Here is a 23865-nt window from a genome sequence, read left to right on the forward strand (position 1 = left end):
GGACAAGAGGAAATGGCCTCAAGTTGCACCAAGGGAGGTTTAGGTTGGACATTAGGAAAAATTGGTTCACCAAAAGGGTTGTCAAACATTGGAACAGGCTGCCCAGGGGAAGTGGTGGAGTCACCATCCCTGGAGGTGTTCAAAAAGACATGTTGATATAGTGCTTCTAGACATGGTTTAGTGGGCATGGTGGTATTAGGACAGCAGTTGGACTTGATAATCTCAGAGGTCTCTTCCAACCTAAAGATTCTATTCTAAAGATAGGAGATTTATAATGAGACTTTCAGCAAGTATAAGAATGAGACTCCTTACCTTTTTCTTCACTAATGCTTCTCTCTCCCTATCTCTTTTCTTCCATTCTTCTGCAAGTACTTGCATATGGGCCATTTCCTTCTTTTTAAGCTTTTAAAAGCAAAAGAAAAAAATCCCCAAACTACAAAATCAAATCAAAACTGTTGGAAACGCAACTTTAAAGGAGAGAGTACTAGCAGAACTAAGCCCTGAAACAAACGAATTAAAAACTAGATTTTGTACATTTACTTACATAACTCAAGGTACGATTCTGGTAGCAAAGGTATTTCTTACCCTTAAGTATGAAATGCAAAGTGAGCCCAAGTTTGAGAAAAATATCTTAACAAATAGATATGATTTTCAGCATCTTTTAAAAAGAAGCATGTGACTAAGAACACCTAGAATGACTTCAAGAGTAGGAGTACAGTAATGGATTTTGACAGAGAATAAAGAAAAGCAGTGTTAATATTTAAAACCAAAAATTTAAATCTTTAATCTCTGTCATACTTCATAAACCACAGGAGGAAATTGTGAAGGTGGTATTCTGTATTCCACTACTAGAACCTACTTCAGTCTCTTAAAGAATTAACCTTCTTCCTTAAGAGTATGGAAGATATTTGTGTACATCTGAAGTTTTAATATTCTATATGAGAAAATTTAGTTCTTATTTGAAACGGTGGCAAAGTTTAAGAAAAATGCAGTTAATACTCCCCTCACCAATTCTGCTAAAGCTTTGCTGGCAGTCATGCAGTTTAGGAAACAGAAAGAGTCAAAACCTGATTTTCAAAAATGTCCTCTTGCATTTCCTTCCACATTTCTAACTCCAATGCTGCCTTGTATTCAAGAGTTTCTCGAGGTTCTGGATGGATTTCTGGAGCACAATGAGGCTGAGTGTGAGGGACATGTCGTTGCTGACCAGCACCTACACACTGATACAGTAACAGTGTATTTTTAACTGGAAACCAAACTTTTCCAAGAAGTGTTCAAGGAAAAAGGGTAAGACTTATGTAAAATTTACTTGAGATGAATCTGACACCAGAACTTCTTGCATTTTAACAAGCCCGTAGTCTTCCAAAGTGATAGCATATGAAAGCTCTGCTATTCTGCTGCCTGACCTATAAAGAGCATTAAAATGTTAAAACTGTCTTAAAAATACAGAAAGTGATTGTAAAACAACACACAAACCAGCAAAGTTGAAGTGCTAAAAGGTTCCATGTAAGCTCAAGAGACTCTAAACAGTTGCCTACATGACACCCCGAACATGCTCTCCCATGTATATTTTTTATAAATTAGAGACTGATTTATACATCTACAGTAAGCTTTCTGACTTTAACAGATAACTTGTCTTGGGAACCTATTCATCTAACAGCTTACTATAATCAACACATACCTGTAACAAGAGAATGATCCAAAATTGTACCTGCAGACTGAAATCTAACAAATATACCTGTTGAATACAGGTATTGCTGCTGACTTCGTTCTAAGAAACTCAATGAATTTCATCCGTCTTGCTTTTTTAAGTGTTAACAGTAACTTCCTAATTATCTGCAGTACTACAAGTCACTTAGCATAGCATGCGTGGTAAACTATCCCTTGGATTACTGAAAAACCACATTTGTGGAAGCTTCAGCACAGAGAACCAACAACTTTAAATCCACTTATAGGTTAAATAACTACCTGCTTTTGTACAGTGAAAAAAGTCTAGATAAGAGATATTAATAAACTAATTGGAAGTTAGTTGTAGTTTCTGATTAAGTAGAATCTGTTTGTCTCTGGCTGTCTCATTTACAATCATAAATAATATTTAGTAAAGATAGTTTTCTGCACAAAAAGATATTAAGAGAAGGAATATGCACAAGTCACATTACTGAAAGTTATCACTAGTCTAACATGAAAGCACACTGCAGTGTAGACCTGTACTTGGTCAGAAACAACACTATCATTTCAGTTATAACTACTCAATGATGCAAAGGCAATTACACAATTACTTGAAGCCTGGAAGCTGCAGAATTAGGTATCAAGCCATCTGTGTCAAAATTAGGAAGGAATTAACCATGGCTGTAGTTTTCACAGAAATTGTCTTCCAGCAAATATAAAAAGACAACTCTAAAATATTTTTATAAATGTGCAATACTCTACACAGTTATTTACAAGGCAGGAAAAACAAACCAAACCAACAAACATTTGTATTTCACATAAGTTAACATAAATTACTGCATTACATTCTTACAACTTTCTATCAGCCACTGATTAAAAGACAAAACAAGATTCAAGGTAGTGGACCTCAGAAATTTGAGTAATTATGTCAGTTTAACATATCAGTGTAAAAAGAACATTACACCCACAAGAGCAAAGCTAGAAAGGTATCAACACAGCAAAATGCAGAGACCTGATTACATTTTGAGAATGCCATCTAGTGGTTAAGTCTTGTGCAAAGCAGGTTTCATTTTAACAAACTTCTAATTGGTTAAAGTGTGAACCTTAATGTACAATGAGATCATAAAGCGACTCTTCACACAATCAGGCCATGCTGGCTTTCACACAAAAAAGTTTAAACAAAGTCAGAGATCAATTTTCTATCAGTTTTGGAGGTAGCAGGGATAGCACTCTCATCAGTAACCTACAGTTGCCTTGTGTGTCAAATATAGCATGTTTTAACTATCTGTAGGATTAGAGGTTTAAAGCCTACCTCAGTCTTAATAGTAATTACATTTATCTCTAAAGGTATAATCATCTCTACTATCACACAGAAAGAGATGAGGGTCTAGACACTGGTTGTTAGCACAGTTCACAATTTCTACAAGGACACAGGACAGATGTAACTATAAATTAAGTTTTTCCATATACAGAAAAAAGAATGTCACTCCTATGTAAAGAACTTTTATCTTCAGACAGAATACTACTAGTAACACTGCTCCTTCTGATGTACAGAAGCTCAAACCCCTGCTGCTATGATAGGGTATAATCCTGAAACAGGAAACCCCTCTACTCTGTGGATGTACCTGTCCCCCCAACTTAGCAGTCAGTTCCATCTAAAAGCATACTATGGACAGTCTTAATTTTTCTGGAATATCAGCAGCTTTTTTTTCCCCCCAATTATTTCTTTAGTCTGCCTGTGAAGCTTACCCAAGATCATCACTATATACAGGTTTATTATGACGACTTTGGCAGTAGTGCGGCATTGCACAATATGCCTATGGCTATTTAAGTTTTAATCTCTTGAATGCCTATTCCCACCCCCATATTGCAGGACTCTGCAGCCTGTTTACCGATTCAAAAAAGTGAATGGGAAGAGCTTGACCTCTTTCAGTGAAATACTACACAAAAAATTCTTCAAAACTTGCAGGAAAGTAAGGAATTTTTTAAAATAGTTTTACCCTTGTGCTGCTGTGACACTGACTGTTTCATTACAAGTCTGACGCCAGCACTGTTCACCATTACCACCCAAGAATCGGGTTTTTTCTGAAGCCAAAACTTCTGAAAGCTGAAGTCTCGCTACCCCAAGTAGTAAGTCTTTAGCTGTTTTATCCTTGTGCCACATTTCAACCAGCAGAGGTAATCTGAAAACAAGCAGTGATTTTAGTGTCAGGCATCAACAACACAAAAGAGGAAGCATTCCTATTCATTTGGGAAAAGGATTTCATGTTCTAAAAGTACTTCCCAAATCAGTGACTAATCACAATTGTCAAACAATGATAGGTGTTTACTGCCTCTCACTCTCAGAGAAATGAGACTAACTTTGTGTCTTCTCCATCACTTACTCACTTCGGTCAGATTATTTGCTCCAATTATTAGAAAGAACAATGCTGCCGTAAAAGAGATTGACTAAATAATCTTAACAGTCCTAGATCATCTTCATTTATAAATACCTGTAAATAAATTTAAGTAACTGCCACTCAGAATAAATCCCTCTCCACTTCTTCCAAAATACCACTATTCTTTATTCCACATCCTAATCAGCTACCAAAAGCTGGTGGGACTACTGGGGAAATTTTGCCACAGCCCTCAAGACTGTACTCAGCTTCCTAGATACTTACTGTATTTTCAAAGATATCAGAGAGTCATTGTGTATTAAAAAGAAAAATAAAAAACTTACCTATTTCATTTGAAGTAATGCTGTATTAAAACTATGCTAGCAACCTTTAATTTAACAACTTACAGCAACAGTAGTTGTTCCTGTAAGCAATGATCCCCGCACTCAAGAGATAAAAGCAAGAATTTGTGAACATTGACTTTAAAAGTAAGTAGCAGAGAAACTGGAAGAGTGGTGTATTAAATATTCGTTGACATTAGCACTTGGATTCTTTATTAAATTCTCAAACTGACCATCTTAAGTAAAAAATTTAAACTTGTGACAACAAAAAATAGAAAAAGTGTAATTAAGAAGAATGCAAGTTATCACCTGAAGAATGTATCTTGAAGCTGATGAGGTATAGTTGCAAAGTCAAATGCACAGTAGGACTGTGGAAGAAAGACTTCCATGTTCTTTCTGATTTCTACAGGTGGGCTTGTCATAATAGGTGCTGCACTGCCAAAAAATGGATACGAGTACCTAGTAAAAACAGTAAAAAAACCATTCACTTCCACATGGATCCAGCTTCATTGATATTTGCTGTTATTTTGACAAATAAGCTCTAATAACCTGTATGTTCACAACTATATGAATTAACCTTTTATTAAGTTTATGCAATTATTACATAATGTGAGGAGAGATACAGAAGAAAGGCGTATTATATTCATATGTAGGCTGCTACTTGTGAACATTTATAACTATTTACAGCTAAGACTGGTCTAACATAATAATTGACAACTAAGTATACATATAAACAGTGTCAGAACCATTTGAAAAATTCAGTCACATTTGAAGAATTTAGTGTTTAATTCCCACAGTTTAATTCACTAAAAGGAAATTCTAATCATTTTACCAATATGATTTACAATGTGGCCTGAAACTACTCTACTGGCACAATTCAGTATACGACAAGCTACACGAAAAGGGAGGCCAGGAACCTTTTGAAGTTTGCTATGCTCAAATTGATGGTGCCAGCTATCAGCTAACTTACCAATAAAATAAATGCTGTCACGTACAAAATTCCGTACTTTGCCTGTTTGTGCAGAACTGTTTAAAGAGCTTGTTTAAACCTGAATGAAATAATGCTTGCAATATACAGTGAAAATGCAATTTTTTTACCCTGCAACTGTTCTTAGTGTTTATGTGTTTGGATGTTTCTCCTCTTCAGTTTCTTGCCATATGCATCACTGACTGTAAAAACTGAAGTGCATGAAATGGCAAACCCTATTTGTTGTCACTGTTCTGAAACAAATTAATTCTTTGGATGTCATTTGAAAAAGCTTTTATGTGACAAAATTCCACTCATTGTATGTTGTTTTCTACATACTATTTAATAACACAGCCTATACAGAAAACCATTACAATCTATATCAGTTGTGTCTTAAAGTATCCCACCCCTCCACCCCAACCCCATCTTTTCACCCTAGTTCAAACAAAGCTTAAACTAAGAATCATAAACGCAAATAGACTTTCCAGTTAAAAATGTATTGAACCAAACCTCTGTCAGAACAAAGCAAATGCAGATGCACCTCCAGAGCCACAAATATTCAGCCCTCTCAAATGAAATACCATTTAAAGATACACTTCACATGCACTTCATATTCCCATTAGGGCCCTAATGGAAAATAGAAGGCAAACTAAAAACTGCTATGAACCACTGAATTCATGTATGCCATCAATAACTAATACGCCATGAGTAGGAATTTTTAAACAACAAAATCATCCCTGTATCTACAAACCCTTGATCTTAAACTCTACAGAAAGCCTAAAACAAAACAAACAAGTTGATAAAAGAAAGTTTCTGTCTTCACTGGCCAAACCCCAACCTGCATACAGATACAGGATTCAATACCCTTACCTTTAATCAGTTCTTCACATTTTTAGTTCTTATTCCTCCAACTCGGCATTTACCTCCCAGATAACACCTGCTTATTCTCCAAAGTGTTCCCACACTTTTCTTTCATATTGACATCAGTAACAAACTAATCTCTAAACAATTGTTCCATACTAGCACTGGTAGTTTCTGACTTTTGCTTCAGGTACACAACTTATGTATCCAAAAAAAGCTCATCTTTTTTGTAATTCCACAAATTAGTGTAGTAAGAGATGCTACTTCTCCCTACTAAGCTTTGCTTCTTGTATGCAAAGGCTACCAAAAACCCCTGATACCACCTCTCAGAATGATACTGCATTTACTACACCGGCTCTGCACTTTAAGACTAGAATGTGCTTCCTTTACATTCACTGTCACACACAAACCAGGTGATCTTTCCCTTGCTGAAAACTGAGGGGTTCTTGGAGGAGACATGGAAAGCTACAGAAATCACTTCTTTGATCAGCTGGAAAGGCAGCCAGAAAGCAAGGAGACAAGTAATTCTCCCTTTTCTCAAAGGACTGAATGATGAGATATATTGCCTGAGCTCAGATATTCAAGTGAGATTTAACACAAATTACAATGCAGGTGAAGTGTTACACGCTGTCTTTAATGGTATAATGCTCAGAAGTTCAGCAATGAGCCAGATGACTATTTCAAAGTATTTTGTACTAAAAATCAGCTATGTAAAGGTGAAAGGCATCGGGCAGCATACTGCCAGCAATCATTCAGATTATGAAGGCTCTGTACTAAAGTGAAAGATATTGTTATTACCAAGAATAAGACCAACAAAAATAAATTGTACCTTAAAATGCAATTTATTGGAAAACCAACTTCTAGAGCACGTATGCTTCGTAAGTCTATTGAAAAGCAAAAATGGTGAGAGGCTGCTGGAATGACAATTTTCTGTGCTGACACAGGCTCAGAAGAACTGGATGCACCCACAGGGTTGGGCTGAGACATAGCTACTGGACCATTATCAGCTGAAAACAGAAGAGAATGTGAACATTTTTAATAACTTGTTCTGCCCAAAATAACAGAATACATTAAAGATAAGTCTCACATTTTAAATGTAAGTACAGATACGCTGCTTCCCCAAGAGATTTCAATTCCTTCTAATATAAGCCAATACTATTAAAAAGTCATTCTATTTGTAAGTTACTGCTTCCAAAAAACATAATGTACTTGAAAACTTCCTAAAAGATTCTGTAACATTTTTCCTTATTAATCTTGAAAGCTATGTAAGTTCATCTTGCTGAAGAAAAGTTTACACTAAGATCCAAGATGTTAAATTCTTCAGAGGGATGCTACAGGACTTCAGTTTCAAAAAGTTACATTATTGTCCTTGCCAACTTGAGGGCATGCAGAAGAGGTGTGCTTACAAAAAAAAAAAAGAATCATTTGTAGTAACTCAGTCTGCTTTTAATTAACCTCTTTAGTTTGGGACTGAAAAAGACAGAGCACCAGGTAAATTACAGTGCTCATGTAAGGCCACACTATTGGTCCCAAGCTAAGGTTTAACTATTGAAACAAACTAAAATGCTCTCGCTAGGTCTGTAAAGCACATCTGCTTATGCCCTTTGACGAGAACTCACCTACTGTGACACCATTTTATAATTTCAGAAGCAGAAGCTACAGTGAGTGCCTGTCCATCTACATCCCAGGCACTGGAACCCAATACTGCCTTCAAAGAGTAAAAGGTCAAACTACAGCTTTCACAGACATGGCCTCCAAAAGGTAACCTCCAAAAATATTTAAGATAGTGAAGCAGAGAAAGAGGCAAAGAAACTCTTAGAGAAGAGCTCAACTGCCTTTTGTAAGTTCTAGGTGTTGTGATCCTCCTTCATAATTATCTAAAATGTTTCCATTTTTGTCATTTTTAAATAAATACATCATTGTTAGCATTGACTTTATTTTTTCCTGCTTGTTTTTGAGTGTTTTATTTGCACTAACAGTAACTAGACTAAAGAGAAAAATTCAGTAATACTTCAACACCAGTTAGTTAGCACAACATAGGAATGAAATCATTTTCAGTGATTCAGGTAAAGTGTCACTAGATTGCTTGGTGCAATGAAATGGCTGAATAGAAGTTTAAGGCTGTCACAGACAGGAGAACAAAATTTGCATACAGCCTACTTCAAATTTCAGATATAGTAGCAACTATATGAAATTAAAACATATTAAATTCGGTAAATTTTGCATTACTGGAATTTTGCTGATCTGACAATAGAGGTGACTTTGGTCTGCTCTGCAATTTGAAAGCTGGAAGCTCTTCAGTATACTGTTTGTTATCCTCTTGGCAAGACTCAGCCACCAGCCCTGAAAGGTAAGTGTGAAATGACATGTTTTACAGCTTACCAAAAGGGAGTTATAAATTTATTATTACTATTAGTAAAAAAGCACAATCCTGGATTTCTTAACTGCAGATTCAAACTAGCTGCTGGGTTCACGTTACTTCTTGATACATTCCATACAAAGGACTTAATCCTTGCTTAGATAAGATCAGTTAGGATTAAAAGAAAATTTGGATGAATTAGTAGACAAATCCTGAGTGCATGTTCTAGGACATAGATTTTCCTCTACAGAACTGTGTGTTTTCAGGACCAACCTCAAAAGAACAGTAATACAAATATCATTAGAAAAAAATTATTTGGCTTTAATTCATTAATCATCTCTTAAGATGAATGTTCAGTAACGTTCAGTAAACTAAATTCTTCTGAGCTTCACTCTGTCATAGTACTTCCTATCTCATCTCTGTTCCTCTTTGACTTCTCCCCAAAGCAGTCTTCAAACCAAAACAAGTTAAGCCTTAGAAGGCTATGTGAGCTACCAAGTTCCTACAAACAACAACGTACAAACAAACCAACCAATCAGTGGTACAGACTGCTGGACAAAACCAAGCAAGTACAAGTGTTCGTTTTCACAATTTATTATCCAAACAGTAAATTCCTTCAAAATCTTAAAAATATTACATTTTCCCTGCCTTTCTATTTAGTAAGTGTGAATATTAGACCACTTCATCTCCTCATTGAGGAAGTCTGTTTCTTCATGGGTATTGTACTGAACCTTCCCATTCCCAAATCCAGGGAATTCCAAACATTTCTGGTATTTTTCAAGCTGATGACCATAAACTTCACTTGTAATCTACACACCACCAAACCTCCAGTCTGGCTCTTCCAAGTGTTTTCAAGAACCACCACATTCAAATTACAACATGTATTCTCCTCCTGTTATTTATGTAAATAATTCTTACTTGCCTGAAATTTATCACCACAAACGATTACTACATGATCCAAGATCACATTTGACAACTGCAGAAAAAAAATTCTACACCACATACCCTTTTTCTTTAGTTTCATGCCTTTTTCAATCTTAAGACTTTCCACTTCACCTTCTGTTGCCTCATCTTCTGTTGAAGAAGTGTGGTCAGCTTGAGATGGGACATTCTGGGATCTCTGTTGCAGGCCCTCTGTTTTTCCAGTATCAGGTGAAAGAACTTTCTCCTGTGGCTCTTTAGGTTCAGTTGGAGCATTTAAAGGAATCACAGGCTGAATGAAGTGATAAAGTTTTCTTATTGACCATGGCTTGCACTGAAAAATTCTATCTACAACAAGTTTGAGACTGTTTTTCTGACATAGAAAAATGAAGCAGTGAACAGATTATTCATATAAAGGAACTTATTCTTTCAGGTTTTTTTATATACTTAACCACCAAATATGACTTAGAAATACCAATTTTAACACAAAACTCTGCAACAGTGTCTAAATCAACAGTAACGGAGTATGCTATACCTGGACACTCAAGCTCTCCCTTTGCAGAATTACAGATACGCCAACAGTAGGAGCCATATCCAGAGGCAACTGCGGCAGTTTTTGTTTAGCTCTATTTGGTGGAACAAGGACAAATGCTCCTTCTGTTGCCACAGGGTATTGATCAATGTCCACATTTCCATTCTTCAGTAGTCCAGACAGGGGTATTTCAGTGCTTCCAAGAGACTGGTCCCCACAGCAAAGATGGATCTATGCACATACAAAAGTTCCAGAAAGTAACTGGCACATGTATTTCCTCCTGAACCACCTGTTCACACTCTACTAAAGGTAGTATAAATACAACAAATTAAAATAATCATCCCTAGTCTAGTCCCTGTACACTGAGAACAAGCATTTTGAGTAGTATAAGAACAGCTAAGAAGTTCCAGTATTGAGCAGGTAGGATTTGCCCAGTGCTATCACAGAAGCACATCAGTGGACTGCTCTTCTAAGGACCTGCCATACCATCCCTTCTGAAGGACAAATTCAATAGTCTGTGGCTTCTAAACACAGCACAGATTCTTGCCCTTATTGTATAGGCATATAGAAAGCTTGACTGCAAGGTGAAATAAAAGTTATTTGAAAGCTCAGCCTTCATGGATATATTTAGACACCACTTCAATAGCAAGGATTTTTGGAATTAAGTAACTGTTCTTAATTCCTGGTAAGAATCATTATTCCTTTTTCAAAACGTGACTCAACTCTTTCTTGCTTCCACAGCTTAATGTGTATACACACCTAAGTAAAAAATGGATCTTAAAAAAAGCCCACACACTCTAAGGTAATTTATTTTCCTCAGTGACTGTTACTCTCTGAAATTTAAATACCAACTTGCTCTTTCCCAAGTGAGAGTCACTTCAGTTCTGTTTTAGCAGGCCAGAAGACTATTCTGATCCTTATGACACTTAATGAAGTCTTTAATGCTAAAAGGTGTCAGCTGCCAATAAACACACCTAGGTATGTATATGCAAGTACATACACACAAACGCAACCACACATAGGATATATCTACACACACAGAATCCCTAGTCTGCCAGCTAGCACCTCTTACCACTAAAGTCTTCATTTTTGGAAAAAATATACCAAATATTAAGGATGAGAATACAGTGCTCTGACTATTATCCTAAGTTTTAAGAAGCTCAGTGAGAAGTCAGAGAAAGAAAACCATAAATCAAGATGTGGATCTGACTTCATGACAGCTCTTGTTCAAAAAGTCATTCTTCAACATGACAAAAACATACATACTTTTGTGTACATGTACATATATATTTAATATACGCTATATTAAATACCTTAAGACCATAGATTAAAATTAAATTCCAAACACATCAGTGCATGTTTCTCCAAAAGCTGTCATTAGTAAAATATTTAAAATTAAAGAAACCTGAAACAAAGATTTGAACAGAAACATTCTTAAACTAACCTGGATAACAAACTAGAACACTCTGTACAAGTTTAAAGAAAAATAACTCTAAAAGGGTCCACATCTAAGCCTTCATCTGTATAACTAACTCATTTTTTACCAGATACATTACTAGAAATCCTATAGTACTCTCAACCAAATAGTCTCTTGTTTCGTAAGGAGTTAAGTGTAAGCCAGACAGACTGCCACGAACACTTTCAATACTACCCAATATTTAGAATCACAGAATCACTTAGGTTGGAACAGACCCTTAAGATCATTGAGTCCAACCATAAACCTACCACTGCCAACTCCACCACTAAGCCATGTCCTCCATTTACAGGCATAGCTAAAGGATAAGCAATATCCCGTAACAACCCAAATATGGTTGTAGTGTATTCAAATAGTGGCTAAGGAGTGGGGAAAAAAAGCCAGACCTCCCTTATTATTCGCAAAGAGTGCTGAGGACAGGGATTCTAGAACTTAGGCAAGAGCAACTGGAGCAGCTGGTGCAGGTGAGGTTAACACAGGTGGAATAAGGCAAGAGTCTGGGTTGCAGACAACCTGATTGCAGAGCAGGTCTCCGAGCTCGTAAGAATGCCACACGAGCTCTTTGGGAATATCATGTTTCAGCAATATCTTTTACCACAGCGTTTAACCCAGCTTACTATAGCAACCACACTAAAGAGACTGCACTCCATCTGAGCTGGGAAACCTGCTGCTAGACTTTCCCCTCCCATCAGCTTATATTTGAGCCAAGTGTCACATAACCTAGTTTGGAAAGAGAAATGCTTTCCAGTTTCAGCCTGAGCCATATTCTATTTCTCTTTTCATTATTTATTTTGATTCACATTTGAGAAGAAACAGCTTACCTGCAATTTTGACTGTGCACAAAGATAAACTTGAAGGACATCAGCTGTACTACGTATTCGAACTGAAGCTCTTTCTGGCTCAAAGTTTGGATTAATTAAATCAGTGAAAGGTTCATTTGCGATATCATTTCCCAGTAATGAGTAGTAGAAAAAAAACTTGGGCTGTCGTTCAGGAAGCTTCATAGTACTAGGCACTAACTAAAAAAATGCAGAAAAGAAGAATGCATCTCATTAATGTACAGTTACAGTAATCCTTAAGCATTAGTTTGGAAATTAAAGAGCTTAAATTGATCTCAAACTACCAAGCAGCTGACCTAAATCCTAGCTTGCACTAAACATAAAATAAAAAACTTATATTAATACTCAAACTGAATGAAAAAAAATCTTACTTTACAAGCACACCAATAACTTGCAAAATGACCCATTTTGAATTACCTCTAAGATTTATCAGCACCAATGCCTGTAACTAACATTATATATTCAAAAATGTCAAGCACTGCACAAATATTCAGAAATAAGTGCCTCCACAAAATATTTATAGTGTAAATAAACAATGCATTAGATACTGAGTTATTATATAACTTATGTGATTGAATAGAAGACTGGAACAGCCAGAAAGCTATTTCATCCTGTAGCCATTTCAACTGCAAGTTCAATGCCTAAAAAGGCACAACCTGCCCCAGAGTGATCACAGTTAAGTTTACTTCACAAAGCCCTGTAATTCTGACATGGAAGACTATTCTCTGAAAAAAGATGACAAGACTGAGGAGAGTTTCATACACTATGAATTACAGATTAAAAATCACACTGGCTTGGAGTCGTGACTTTCACAGTAACTTGGTCATACCTATATTTTTAAAATCAGACAATATGTATCAGCATGGTACAGTACAGCATAAACACAGTAGCTAAGGTCTAAAGCTGAAATAATCACATTAGCACAGCATTTCATCCAAGCTAGTAATTCCTTCCCTTAGGCAACATATAAACTACTGCTTCATATATCTTATGGATCTGAAAGGTATATCATCTTGTTTGAACTTCAGCACATGGGCACCATACTGAAAACTGATACTATCCATACACATATTTTATACTATATTGTAATATAAATGTATGCATTTCATAAGAGTGCATTATTTAAAGTAAACATAGTTTTAGTGTTCCAAAATAATTCTGATCTTTCATCTGCAATTTGACATGTAAACACTACATAAAGTTTTAAAATTCAGATTAATGTACATTAATTCAATATGGGACAAGGCTATTTACTACAAGAAACTTACAAGACAATAAAAAATCCTAACTAGAAATAAGGCATAATAGGAAGAAAATACAAACATAGGATAGTGCTTCTTAAGAACTACACATAGCAAGGAAACAAACCTGCTCCAACTGTGTGGCAAACGCAATGGTTACAGACAAGACAAAGTAGTCTCTGCAATACTCTACTGGTCCAATTTGATGATAGCCCTCTTCTTCATTCAAGACTGGTACAATACTCTTAGGGTCTAGACCAGAAAGAAGGGCAGATGCTAAGAGAGAAGAAAAAAAACAAACAAACTTGTGACCTTATTCATTGCTGCAGGAATCATATATAACTGTAATTTTACCTTTACTTATTGTATGGGTGGAAAGAAAAATTGCAAATCAAGACCTTGATGCTGGGTTCCAAAGCATTTCAACACAGAAAGAGTCCCTAAGTATACTTATGTATAGCTACAAAAAATTTCTGAAATTATTTTCTATTCAGTAGGCACAGACGTTATTTTGAACACTATGGTAGACAGAATGCTAGTGCATATTTTTATTTAATGTTACAATGAGCCACATGACAGTGACCGCAACTTTATTTCATTACATTAAAGAAACAGCATGGTAGATCCTCATTAACTCATTAAAGGAAATCCAAGAGTAACTGCATATGACAACCTGTTCAACTGTTGGAAGTATGACGTCTCATTCCACAGACCTTTGAAATGTTTCATTTAAAGATTTTTTCATCTGGAGTCTTCAGTGCATAAAACACTGTTCTGGTTTACTAATTTCTACCCTACAGTGCCAGTAATTCAATATATTTCAAAGCACCTCAGATTACATCAGATAGTAATAATCACCCAGCACTTTTGGTTGTGAAACAAAAGGCTCCATTTCAAACACTGGAAACTTTAGACCACTTCAGTCAGTGAAGTAAAAAAAAACCAACCCAAAGTGTATGAATCCTAAAAGGAAAACATCACCTTAACTATCTGACTAGACCGGACCTGCGTAGTTTAGCTTTGTCATACCAAATGCTTTCAACATTAATTTTAAATCTGAAAATCTACACATTTGCTTTCCTCCATTGTCTAAATATGGTATGGACTACTATTGACAAGACAGAAGAAAGGGAAAAGCTGGAAAATTTGTTTGTATCCATTATTCTACAGAAAGCATTGAGTGGAAGACAGTCTTGGGTGAAGGCAGAAGGGATTTCTTCTATTTTCTGCCAGTGTCATGAGGGTAGGAGAGCTTGCAGGCAGAAAGACCACAAGGGAAGCACAGATTAATAAATAATTTACAGTAGCTCCTTGTCTCCTTTATAGTATGCAAAATTCCTTGTTCTTTGTTGTGAACTTGAAAAGATGGAGTAAGCTAAATGATTACACTGGAATTTAAATACTGCCTTAACCAGTAGTCTTGCATGACAGACAAGTCAAAGCCAGGTCCAGAAACCTTGTAAAACACTTACTGACACTGACCACTTTGTTTTCACACAACCACAGCCACAGATCATGATAAGCAGATGATGAATTTAAAGTTAAGAAAAAGTTACCCTCAAGGCAAGAACACAAAGTACGGCAAGGTAAACAGTAGAAAATCCACTAGTTCTAACAGAGGCTCAGTTTTTAGAAAGGAAGTAGATAGGCTATTGGGTGGGGAATGATGGCGGAGGTAAACCTGGTTTTGCTTTGGGGGTCTTAGGTTTTTTTTAATCAAGTTTCTAAGGGTTTGTTTGGGTTTTTGTTGTTTGGGTGGGGTTTTAAGTACTAACTTGCATTAAAAAAATCCCAGATTAAAAAAAGACTTAAAGACAGACACCTACTAGCGTTAACATTTGAGTTCTAGTAGATTTTTGACACATTTCACTAATTATTTAACAGGAATATACAAGGGAATCCAGAAGTGGAATGTGTCCCAACAGCTAATTTCAAGTAGATGCCACTACAGAAACTTATCAATAGAACATAATTTAAGTAACAAACAATTTAGATTAGATGAAAAGACCATCAGAAAAGAGAAGCAGGATACCCAACCAACGAAATATTGCACTACTTTATAATTCCAAGCCCAAACTACTGAAACTGCATTCTAAGATCCTTTCTTACTTCTTTCATTACAGAATTTTCTAAAGCCCTGAAATATGAGTAAAATGCCCATAGGAGTAAGTCACAGAAGACTGTGATTCTAATTTTAAAGATTAGTTGGTCTGCAATTTTGTCCACCTGAAAGCCACACAATTACCACAGTAAGGCATCCTTGTAAAGTTATTACCACAAAGTACATGAATCCACTACAAAGGATTTGTACTGGAAGTGCTGTGAAATTAAAATTCTCTTGAGACTTAAACACATTTGCAACAACTGATATGTTCATCTGGCACAGGAATGTTTTTGAATCAAAGTGAGTGATATCATTACGTTACTTACCTTTCCCTTCTCTAGGGGGTGCCTCCTTTGCTTTAAAGCCATCAATCAGTGCTTTTGAATCAGTCTCCAACACAACACCTACTTGTATTTCAGGTTTAAACTTAGTGTACTTGTTGCTAAGCAGAGGATACCATTTTGGTGCCTACATAATTAAAAGCCAAAAGCATTTAAAAACCAGGAAAATGTAATGTTACAGAAGAATTAGACTTGCTCTAGCATTTCTACTTCATCATCTAGAAAAACACACCTTGGGTTTTATTTCCAAAAATCTATCTACTTTGAGTACACCATTATACTAAAAGATTCTGTAGAATGGTTCCTGGAAGACTAGCTAAACATACTCTTTTCCACTGATTTGTACAGTAAAGAAGTTAGCAAGAAAACTGAGCCATAAATCTTGAAGATTTTATTTTCTAATTAAAGTTCTCAACTGAAAGTGCACAGTAAATTATATGGACCAAAAATCCTTAAGAAGTGGGAGGCCAAAATAAGACACCGGGGTCCTGTTACGACTCATATCAGAGTCATTTTTTGATCAAGCATAACAGAATTTGATTAAATTTAAACAATTACATTTACTCTATGCTGTGTTAAGGGGCTAGAATTTCTGATCACTTAGTACACCTTACACAGAGGCCCATTAAAAAACTTACGACTTGATTTGATGATGGAGACTCAATTCAATTGCTCAGCATCAGTTGCTTTGATAAATTTTACCAGGTGATTAAGTCATAGAATTGATTAAAGGTATTGCTTACAATTGTTCCAATTCTTAATTCAGAAGTGCGAATTAGTACAAAAGTATTTTCATTTCCTCATATTCTTATATAGACACAAGATGCCTCTCCCCCCTAAAAAAATACCCGATCAACTAGGAGTCATACTCCAACACAAGACTATTTGTAACAGTACCACTGTTAAAAATAATTTTTAAAGCTTTATACCCCATAACACACCTGTTTTTTTTCCTGCACAGCCCGTAAATCAAGTACAATATAGCCTATATTCTCTTTAGCTGAAGATAGGGGATCCAATGCAAAACACTGGAGTTTGATAGGCGTACGCTGCAGCCTGAAAGAACAACTCAGTTGAAATCCAAAAAGTAAAAGTTACCTCTGTAATTAGTTCACAAAAATAATTCATAAGTTTCAAGCATACCAACGATACAATATTTGTTACATAACTAGTTTCAGTAGGTCAGAAACTGAGTTCGTATTGAATATCTGAAAATTCACCATTAAGTGACAGAACAAACGGGTGGATCAATTTTGTAAAAGGAGTGTTCTGGAGTCTCACAGAGCCTCAAGTGCTACTAAAAATATGTTAATAACAAATAAATTCAATCTCAACCACGAGAAGTAGTAAGCACTGCACTTCACATGAAATTGGAATTTCACTTGTAAGGGTATCTTAAAAATATCACATGCAAAAGATTTTTGTGCAAAGCACCTATCAATACTTAGAGGCATTTGATAAGGTGTCTAGCATAAGGTACATTTAGGTGTTTTTCTCTTGTCAAACAAAGATAACATGGCCTTTTTAACATCTTTGAAAATATGGAGGCAATATTATAATCTGACATTCAAACCAAATGACAGTTATGGAAAACTTACTCAATGTCTCTGCTCTTCTATTTGACATTTTCAAAAATATTTTATTTAGGCTTTTCAGGCTTGAAATTAAGTCAATACTGTGTCACAATACACGTAAGAAAGCTTGAATCCAATGGCTGAACTATAGCATTATTAATTTGCCCTAAGAGCTCACTTTTTTTGTTAAAACATGTAAAAACATATCCTTCAGAATTTTCAAACATCACTTACCTTGACACATACTACTTTTGTTTGTTGTGGCAACATTATGGTAGATCAGCATACAGTTAAAAGAAAGTTTCTAAAAAAACCCTCAGCTGATAGCAATACAAAAATTCTATTTTGGTAGCTGTAAAGACAAGAAAATTAGATTTTCTCTCCAAATTAGACTTAATATTCTAATGTTACCTGTGCTGATGAAGCGCTTTCCTATCAAGTTCCCAAGCCAATTCCGTAGCAAATTCAGGCTGATCACTATGCTCTATGGGATCAGTAGCCAACAGTTCACCATCAAACTTCACTTCAACTACAAGCACATGCTTGGGTCGTTTTGGAAAATAGCGCCCTGTAAAAGAGTATAACTGCCATGTGCCAACACTAAAAAAGTAGTGAGAGCCCAGATTTATGCCATAAACCAATTGCATAAAGATACATTTCCCATACCATCTTCCCTGCGCTTACTCTAAAGCTATGTTCTTCATATTAAACAAATGTCTTCCCCTTATGCATGCATAAGAAAGAAGAACATAAACATGAAACAGACTATTTGTGAAGAACCCAGAAATAGCGAGACATTAAGTAAGAAAGAACAAAGAAAGAAAGAAACCAGGTAACTAATATGATTTAATTTTGAGGAATCTGTGATTGTTAATAGAGCATGTGAACAGGTGAGAGACACAGATAGAACGTTTTGCCTCTACTGCAGATTTTATCACTGTCCTACTTCAAAGCATGACCTAGTGAAAGCAGTGAAAGATGTTTTTCCAACTACTTCTTGTTGGAAAAAAACACTATTAGATTAGGAAAGTGCCTAAAGTTGTACAGGATTTGTCCTGGGTTCAGCATCATCCTGTATACTGATTAATAATTTAAATGACAAAATTAAGTGAACACTTAAATTTATATGTATCACAGTGTGGACAGGGGCTACATGCATGCTGGAGGACAGAATCTTATTCTAAAGCTACCTCGGCAGAGTATATAAATGGACAAACAGACCATAGGGTTTACTTGACAAAGAGAAAACATTCAGCCAAAAAACCTCCAAACAACCCAAAACAGAAAAAAGCCACACAAACAAACAGAAACCCCACACTCACACACTAATTACACCTCAGTAAGTATAATCTGTAAAAGTACAAGATGACAAATGATTAGCCAGGTATTCACGTCAACACTACAAAAAAAAAAGCTTACAGTAGATTGCTAATAGGCAATAGAAAGACCAGAATACTACTAAAAAGAGGGAGGGGCAGACACATAAACGATCCTGGTCACCGTAAGACATTGGCTGGACCCCAATGGTTCGGTTCAAAGCTTTCTTGAGAAAAAAAAAAAAAAGCTGAAAAGGCCCCACGGCCAGCCAGCGAGAACTGAGCCTCCCCAGCCCGTAAGGAAGGGCCAGCGGCGCTACTGTCTGTCGCTGGGGCAGGGCTCCCTCTGCCTACACACAGGCTTGACTCGGAGGGAACGGCGACAAACGACTCCCCGCACCCGCCGGGAACGGCAGCGGTGCGGGGTTTGAACAGCGGCAGCGCAGGCTAGGCGAGTTTCGCAGTGCAAAGAGGCAGAATTTTTTTTCAGGAAAGGAAGGATGCTTTCATCATTCACTTTAAATACACCTTGGGTAAAGATCCCCAGAAACAAACTGGGGGTGGTCCATCCTGGCTTTAGAACACGTATGCCCGTAGCTTTATTAATATAACCACTTTATTAAACCAAGCTTGGCTTACCCCCCTCATCCCGCCAGAGAAAACACAACCGGAGGCAGCGACCACCCCCCATCTTTCGTCCAGGATGGCCAGCAGCCGCGAGGCCGCGACCCCTCCCGCTTACCTTCCAGGACGGACACGACGATCAGCAGCCGATCGGCGGCTCTGGAGACCATCTCCTCGCCCGGGGCACGGGCCGGGACGCGCAGCCGCTCCCGAAGCGGAGGGGAGCACGGAAGAGGGACCCCGCCAGCCCTCCCGTCCTGCCGCCGCTCGCCAACCTTTTACCGCCTCGGAGCCTTTAAACGCCAACTGCCGCCGCACTTCCGCCTAGCAACGGCGGGCCCCCGCCGCCGCACAGCGCGCCACTTCCGGCGCGGAGCTCCGCGGCCCCTCCCCCTGCCGGCGGTGCAGGGGGCTGGGACGAGCGGCTCCCCTCAGCGCTACGGGTGGCTGCGCTGCGTCGTCTGTCTGTTTCCTGGGTTGGAAACGAGGCGTTTCAGGAAAGGCCGGAGGTGCCGCTCCGCAGCTGCAGCATGTGCTCTGACGCGGGCCGGAAGTTGTGCGCGGGGTCCGCGAGCGGGTCGGCGGCGGTGGGGTGCGGGTAGGCGCTGTGGGGCGCGCACCGTGCGGGGTATCGGCGCAAGAAAAGGTGGTGGAAAAGCTCGCGGACGTAAACAGGGCGTTGCAGCTGTCCCAAGCACTGTGCGTTGCCAGTCGGCAGACACTACGTCAGCTACAAACAATACGACAACTACTTTAAGGACACCCTGGCTATTAAACCAGCCAAGTTTCATTGTTTTTTCCCGCACTGATGAGTGGCAGGGCACGACAAGCTGGATCTAGTTCCATCAAAATGCAGCTTTGTCGTGCTTAGATCATTTTTTAAGGTATTCTGCGTTCTGTATGAAGTAATAATCAGGCAAAAATACCAGAATTAGTGTCCCATTGTATGTATGCCTTGGCGGTGAGGCAAAATAAATCATTTTTACGTTTACAGTCTTTTGTTATTAGATAGCCTAGCAAAAACTTTTTGCTGACATAAAATTCTTATGTTTTAGTAACACACACATATTCTGGAAAGATACGGATTTGCAAAGATCAGGAGAGGCAGAATCCCTTTCCGTTCGCAGGAGTTTATTCTGTCTCTGAAACACTGTTAAATGTGTTTTCTTATTTCTGAGTTGGATCTGCCTGAGTTCAGTTCTGGCTGCTGCTTTTTGTGGTTCCGTCTTCTGTTGTGTAACACTGCATTTGGCATGACAGCTCTCTACACTTACAGTCTGAGTTCTTAAATTTCTGTCACTGACAACTTCAAACCAGCTTGTAGGCACTTTTTGAAGAAGACCTAGAGCAGACGTCTGAAAAGTGAGTAATTTTGGCTAGGGAGGAAACATGATCACAGATGTCAAAAATGTACAATTTACCTGGCAGCTTTTTGTATTTGCAAATTGGTTTCTCTTGGTGTGATTCCTGGAAATAGTGTTTTCTTCTGGTGACTTTCATGAGTTTATTGCATATCAGAGTGCTGCGGTTTGCAACCAGAATAAACTACTGTATCAGTAAATAAAGATTTTTTTAATAAATTGTTTGTTCTAGAAATTAAAGCCAGCAGTGCTTTCAGGCTGAAAAAACTAAGTAAAAATTATTCTCAGAGGACCTCTCCTTTTCCTCCCGAGAGTCAGCTATATTTCATCACTTCTGTTCTCTTCTATTTTTGTCCTTTCTTCACGTCATATTTTCCCATATTGTATCTCTCTAATGTCCTAATCCTGTGAGAGATTCTTCTGCTTTCGTTCTTAACCTTCTCTGCAGACCAATGCCTCAGACTGATACCTTCCTCTAGGGAGAGTCTTCATAGCCAGCTTCTTTTCTTTTTAATTCCTTTTGCTTTGTTGTGTGCTGCTTCCGTGAATAAAGACTATTGTCATTTTTCTTGTCAGTCTTTTTTGGAATAAATGATCTCAAGTCCCAGAGTTCTTTCTGTTAGCCATGTTTTCTGTGATTTTATTAATGTCCATTGCCCATCTCAGAACTGTTACTTAGCTCTCACCCTTCTTTATTGACAGTGCCTGTAGGAGGATAGACCAGATCAGGGAAGGCTGCCTTAGTGTTTTCTACCACAGAATTACTGTGTGTTTTCCTATGTGTTCTCCACATTCTTCTTGTGAACTACTGACGGAAAAACAGTCGCTGCTTCTTATAACTGTTCCTGGATTTGCTTTTCACCCATTTAGCAAGCTGAACTGGTTCAGCACATGGTCAGACAAATGCTGGAGCCAGCACAAAAGAATAGACTGAGTGGCTAACAATATGGATGTTTGTGTCTGCACATGGCAAAGCATGTGGGATCTCTCCTTTTGGCAACAACAAGCCGTTACATCAGGTCACCTACCTCATGAAACTTTATCCATAGCCATTCTCTCCTGGCTCTAGTCTGACTTTTATCTTTATGTTACAGGTATTAGCTGTGCCAAGAGCCTCACCACCATCAACCTTTTCCAGTAAAGACTTTTAAGAAAGAAAGGCGGGGCAGGAGAGGGGAAAGACATTAACAAGACATTAGGACCTCCTTGCTCTTAGCAACTTCATTTGTTTTGCAGTACACCAAGTCTTTCTCTAATCTTCATATCACATGCCTCCACTTGTGTTTTCTCTAATGGAATGAGGGGGGTGAGTGCAGCTCTGTTTAATAAAGTGGTTATATTAATAAAGCTGCGGGGGTACCTATCTTAAAGCCAGGATAGACTACCCCCAGTTTGTTTCTGGGTATCTTTACCCAAGATGTCATTTAAAACTAATGATGAAAGCATCCTTCTGAATCTGAGAAAACTCAATAACAACCAAGTGTTATTAAGCAGGTATTCTTTATTGTGGCACCGGGCAGCACGGGGGATAGCTCCTTCCATACGTGGGCGCCCAAGCGTTAGGATTCTTGCCTTATATTTACAGCTTTCCTGTTTATTCATTACATTTCTAAGAAAAGGTTGGGTTATTCTAATTATTTCCAGGAATTCATTAACATAAGTTCCTCCCATAGTCCCGCCTCAGTCCGCCCAATTTACGCCCCCTGCTGGGGTCCGTGGTCGTGTGGAATGAAGGTCTGAGTCTTCCTCAGGGTTGAACTTTTGAACTTGTCCTGTGGCACATGCCCTGTACCATCCTGGGTCTTTTCCAATTCACAGAACCAGCTCTTGCTAGCTGCCTTCCCTGTCTCTCCTGCTTAGTCTTTTGTGTTCCTTGAGCCCCACAGTCTGATTGGAGGATCCCACCTGGTGTCCTTCGCTTGGCGGATTCTGCTTCATTCTTGTCTTTAAAGTATTAGTTAGTCCACAATGGATATATGCATAACGGTTAGTACAAATTGGCCTTCCTCCCTATCTCTAAAGGCTGGTCAGCAGTTCTTTTCTAAAAGCTAGTTTTCTAAAAGCTGGTTTTCTAAATGCTAGTTAGCTGTTCTTTCTTACACTTCCTTTCCTGAAAAAAGGGTTTGTTTTGCAGTACATCAAGTCTTTCTCTAATCTTCGTGTCACCACTAAAGAGTGTTTTCTTATTATGCTTTCATAGTCTTGCCTAGTTGTATCTCATCTTGTGCATTTGCCTGCCCAGGTGTCTGGCTGCAGGCTGTGACCTTCTCTTAGGCCAGTACCGGCCGGCAGCAGTGAGCACAGCCGTGGGAGGTGCGCCCAGGGAGGGGAACGCCTCAACGTAGTGACTGAGTTCCGGGAGGAGGTAAGTAGGTTGACAAGTATCAGGGAGCCTAGGAGGGACAGAGAGACTACTGGAACCACACCCTACCTTCCCTGGGACAGGCCTGTCAGGCAGACAGGATGCACAGTGTAGGGGTTTCCCTATCCTCTCTTCACCCAGCAGAATGTGGTGACTTAAGGGATGGGGGGAATGGTGACAAGTTCCTGCCCAGTGCAGCAGGCATGTCTGCTCTGTGACAACTCCACCTTCCCAGGTGTCCTTCTGTCACCAAAATTGGGAATAAAACTTCTTATCACCAATGTAGTAATAAGAAGCAGGCATTCTTTATTGACAGCCGGGTGCCAGGGGAGTTCTCTCACCAACAATGCACACCTAACCTGTAATAGCTACTGATTATATGGGATACATAACACAGGTTCTCATACATAAACATGCTAATTCCTGTAACTCATTATCCTCTTTCCCCCTTCATCCGGTTACGTGCAGTAGGTTCTTGAATTGAGTCGAAGGGCTGCTTCGCAACCACCCGCAGACCCCAGACTCAAAAGGTGCACCCTCCAGTGTCCTTGAGTCAAGGACTTTGGCTCAAACTATGCTTTGGTCACGATTCAGAGACTCTTAAC

At 38.3% G+C, this 23865-nt stretch overlaps 1 protein-coding gene across 1 annotated transcript in view; it reads right to left on the reverse strand.

The window, feature by feature from the left end:
- CEP120 (centrosomal protein 120) overlaps nt 1-19753 on the reverse strand; it is a 39670-nt gene extending 19917 nt beyond the window's left edge. The window contains exons 1-15 of the mRNA XM_086479091.1: nt 19656-19753; nt 18009-18165; nt 16965-17079; nt 16009-16150; nt 13706-13854; nt 12320-12517; nt 10028-10255; nt 9577-9784; nt 8442-8555; nt 7042-7219; nt 4694-4843; nt 3669-3851; nt 1310-1406; nt 1068-1220; nt 313-402 (exon numbers count right to left, since the gene is read on the reverse strand). Coding sequence (XP_086335217.1) covers nt 313-402; nt 1068-1220; nt 1310-1406; nt 3669-3851; nt 4694-4843; nt 7042-7219; nt 8442-8555; nt 9577-9784; nt 10028-10255; nt 12320-12517; nt 13706-13854; nt 16009-16150; nt 16965-17079; nt 18009-18165; nt 19656-19707 — 2214 coding nt within the window. The 5' untranslated portion in view covers nt 19708-19753. The remainder of the gene's footprint in view (nt 1-312; nt 403-1067; nt 1221-1309; nt 1407-3668; nt 3852-4693; nt 4844-7041; nt 7220-8441; nt 8556-9576; nt 9785-10027; nt 10256-12319; nt 12518-13705; nt 13855-16008; nt 16151-16964; nt 17080-18008; nt 18166-19655) is intronic.
- Nucleotides 19754-23865: the final 4112 nt, after the last annotated feature.

This window comes from Leptosomus discolor, chromosome Z, assembly GCF_034619465.1.
Source record: "Leptosomus discolor isolate bLepDis1 chromosome Z, bLepDis1.hap2, whole genome shotgun sequence".
Lineage (NCBI taxonomy): Eukaryota > Metazoa > Chordata > Aves > Leptosomiformes > Leptosomidae > Leptosomus > Leptosomus discolor.